The following is a 3,768-nucleotide window of genomic DNA, read 5'->3' on the forward strand; positions in this document are numbered from 1 at the left end:
TTTTTAAGCTTTTTTGGTTAATACTTCTCATATCTGGAGACACATTCTATGAGATTATGAGCCCAGATGAATTAATTCCTAAATCCATTTGTGAAGGAGATGGATTGGATCGTCTTATTCTTAATTTCCTGATGGGGACACTAACACTTAAAGTAGAAATCAGTGTCAAGAGTTAGGAATGAAACGGCAGGCATGACCTCTTTGATGTCCCATTCATCAGAGTGCTCCGTGCCTTGTTCTGGAACTGCATAAACTGACAGGCAGCAGCACTCATGGGTGATGTTTTGGAAGGCGCATTGCATTTTGTTAGTCTTTATAACCCTTTGGTAATAAAAGTATAAACTTGTCCTTGACAAGGAAGCAAGACTTGCTTTATCCCCTCATTAGCTACATTACAGAGTGGAACTGTCATGAACTGGAAGCAAAGATAACTCCAACAAACCAAAAAAATCTCCTTAAAGCCGCTGAAAAGTTCTCGGACGACTTTCCTCATCTGGGGCACCAGCTTGAATATGCGCAGAGGTCTCAGGCACCGGAGAACCATGAGCAGCTGAGCTCCCGATTCCGCAGGAACGTTTTGAGGCATCCAGCAAAGAAATATCAAGCTCACCTAGAGGGGAAAGAAATAATCTCCGGGACTTACGCAATTTATTCTCCATTAGCCACGAATTTTCATTTAGGGGTGACAGGAATTCAGCTGTTGGTGTTTGCAATCTGTTAACTTTGCACCGTGAACTTAATCTAGGCCTGTTAGAATCCTCAAAGGAAAGTCATTGTGTGCACACAGGAGGGAAGCGGGGTGCCCACACTGCACCTATGCGGACCCCGGTGCACTCTGCTCCGTCTTTAACTTATCACACGGTAGCCCCCCTGATTCAATATCAGTAGAACTTTTTTTTAATCAAGGTTACTACTATTTTTATTAATAATCTGCAACATGCTACCTGTTTGTGACCATAATTCTCTTTGTTGCATCTGCAAAAACATTGATTTCATGTCTTCTTGGACATACAGAAGAAATACAATTTCTTTTGAGTCCATTCCTATGGTTCCCCAATTTAATTTAAATGGATAGTTGAATGGGTGCCTGCTATAGCTATGTGTTCTGTGCGCTGTAATCAGATAGAGGACCAACACAATCACTATAGTTTGTGTTTAACGGGAAGGGGGCTCATTAATAACCAACATGATTTCTATGAGGCAATCATTTTTTCTTTTTTAGTATAGAAGCCCCAGGAAGTATGGGAGGCAAACTGGATTTTCTATTTCAGGCCTTAGTAATGCATATCTCATTCACACATACAGTTGTGGTTGGTATATTTAAACAATATCACTACCCATACATAGATATTTATAATGCTTTTAATTGAGATTTTATATGTGAGTTCCTTATTTGCATATCATTAATAAATAACATCACTTAAGAACTCAGGGCCCTTCAACCTCAGGGACTCATACATCTCGCTCTCATGCCAAGAAATGCAGGAGATTTCACAAAATCATCACTCTTTACATTTAGGAAATACCCACAGACTTACAAGATAGATAAATATGTCCATTACTCCACCAAAGTCCCTGATGACAGCAGTTGGAGTGAAAAACAAGCCATCTGCCATAATCTTCAGATTAAGCTCGATGCTCATGAATATCACAAACACATACTCTGCAATCTGAAACGGGGAGACGCAGTTTGGTCACCATGAGCAGAAAAATTGCAGGTCCGTATTTCCCCCTTATCCGTGAGCTGAGGTGTGAGCAGCAGAGTACCTGCAAAGTAGGTGCGTGCATGACTCTGCGAAAGGGCGACTCGAACATCATGGATATGCAGGAGCAGATGGTCACGACGATCATGACCCAGTCCAGGTAAGTGACCAAGCCCAGCAAATCACTGCCAAAGACCAAACAAAACTGAGAATCAAAAACGTCCCAGGAAAGGCTTCCCAGAGTCAGGTGATGGCCTCTGGCTCTCTATTAACACGACTGCTGCTATTTTTAAAAAATAAATCCCTAATCATAGCACTACTATACAGCCAGAAAATAAAAGAGAATTTTTGTAATTCTATGCAGTGTAAAATAGTATAGTAAACTTCAAATGTGCATGGAAAATGGAGGCGGTAATGCTTACTATAGTTGATGGTACTTTGTATTTTTCACAGCTCCTGTGACGGGGTCTGTTTTAGATCTGGAAGAGAAACCACACATAGGACATTCTGCAACAGAGCAAGTCTTTACGGACATCTAGTTTACCTGTCAACTCTTTTATATCCTCTATAACACGTCCACTGTAGAAATGTTAACTGTATGTCACTTTGGCAAGCAAAGGAGAGTAGATGAAAGAAATACCCAAAGAATTTTTGGTTGCTGCTTAGGAAAGAAAAATTTTATAGTTTTCAAAATAGTTCAACTTAGAATTTGTGTCTTCATTCCTGACAGCCCTACATCGCAAAATTAAATTTTGATTTTGACCTAGAAACGCTCATTTAAAATGTTTGCTTTAGTAGTTTAAGGAAGTTCTCCCAAATTATTTAATAAAGTATTCCATTAATTAACTAGAACTATTCACCCTGCAGTTAGCTGTGATTTTGTGGGATAATTTATATAGAACTTCTTGGGAGAGGGCTTTCCGACGTTTGCCTTCTGAAAGGCTGCGAGCAATAGTCAGGGAGGATTTCATACTTTGTGTAGTGTCCCCAGTTACAGCAAAGCCTTTGTCAGTCGTATTCAACATCTGCTGTGTTACTGACCATCAGAGAATTACACCACACTGAATGAAGTGGAGATTTAGCAGTTGGATGTTAACTTGTAGGCAGCCAACAAGATGACAATTCCACTTTAGGAACAGATCAAATCACCTTTTAAACTTTCATCTTTTTTTTTTTTTATTATTTGTGAAAACTCAGGAAAGATGTTAATGCTTATTTCTCAAATGTTTTAAATTGCGAAGGTCCTCTAGAACTGCAGAAAGAACCCCAATCTGGGAATCAGGAGAGACCACGTGCAAGCTGGGTCCTTGATCCTTAATCTCTGAATACCTAAAAATCCTTCTCTTTTGAAGGAGGCGGTGAACAAATGATACAATTGGTGGGTCCCTGAGGTTCCCCACATCTCTGGAATGTCATAGTAATGTGCATTAGTTTCCCAGAGCTGCTATAAAAGAGCATCACAGACTCGGGGGCATAAGCAATAGGAATTTGTTTTCTTATCGCTCTGGAGGCTGGAAGCCCCAGCGGAAGATGCCAGGAGAGCTGATTCCTCCTGCGCGCTGCGAGGGAAGGGTCTGTTTCAGGCCTCCTCTGACTTGTAATGCCCGTCTCTCCCACAGGCCTTCACACGGTCTCTCTGTATAAGTCTGTGTCCATATTTCTTACAAGGAAACCAGTCTTACAGAACTAAGGCCCACCCTAATGAACACATTTTAATTTAATTACCCCTGTAAAGTTCCCATCTCCAAATATAGTCACATTCTGAGGTTCTAGGAGTTAGAATTTCGACATATGGATATATGTGTGTGTGTGGGGGATAATTCAGCCCATAATAGACAGTGATTAATAACAAAAGAATCCATTTACTTAAATGATAGTATCAGGGAAGCCCCACTCTATAATGGGAAGATGGGAAGTTTGCCCATTTCCTCTAGGACACGATGTCTTCAGGATATTTACTTAAAGTTGCCCCTGACAAAAATTCATCTCATCCACTGGCTGCCTGTGAAACTTAGGTCTCCACAAATACAGTGTCATCAAGACTTACCCTACTGATAGCTTCTTA

The 3,768-nt window shown here is 40.6% G+C and overlaps 1 protein-coding gene across 4 annotated transcripts in view; it reads right to left on the bottom strand.

The window, feature by feature from the left end:
• The window catches only part of NALCN (sodium leak channel, non-selective), a 329,433-nt gene that overhangs the window by 45,004 nt on the left and 280,661 nt on the right, over positions 1-3,768 (bottom strand). For all 4 annotated transcript variants that reach the window (XM_023513101.1, XM_023513099.1, XM_023513100.1 and 1 more), the window contains 4 exons: positions 2,126-2,182; positions 1,768-1,888; positions 1,539-1,670; positions 443-610 (listed from right to left, as the gene is read on the bottom strand). In XM_023513101.1, the coding sequence (XP_023368869.1) occupies positions 443-610; positions 1,539-1,670; positions 1,768-1,888; positions 2,126-2,182 (478 nt within the window). The remainder of the gene's footprint in view (positions 1-442; positions 611-1,538; positions 1,671-1,767; positions 1,889-2,125; positions 2,183-3,768) is intronic.

This window comes from Otolemur garnettii, unplaced genomic scaffold (genome assembly GCF_000181295.1).
Source record: "Otolemur garnettii isolate 467f Iridium unplaced genomic scaffold, OtoGar3 scaffold00034, whole genome shotgun sequence".
Lineage (NCBI taxonomy): Eukaryota > Metazoa > Chordata > Mammalia > Primates > Galagidae > Otolemur > Otolemur garnettii.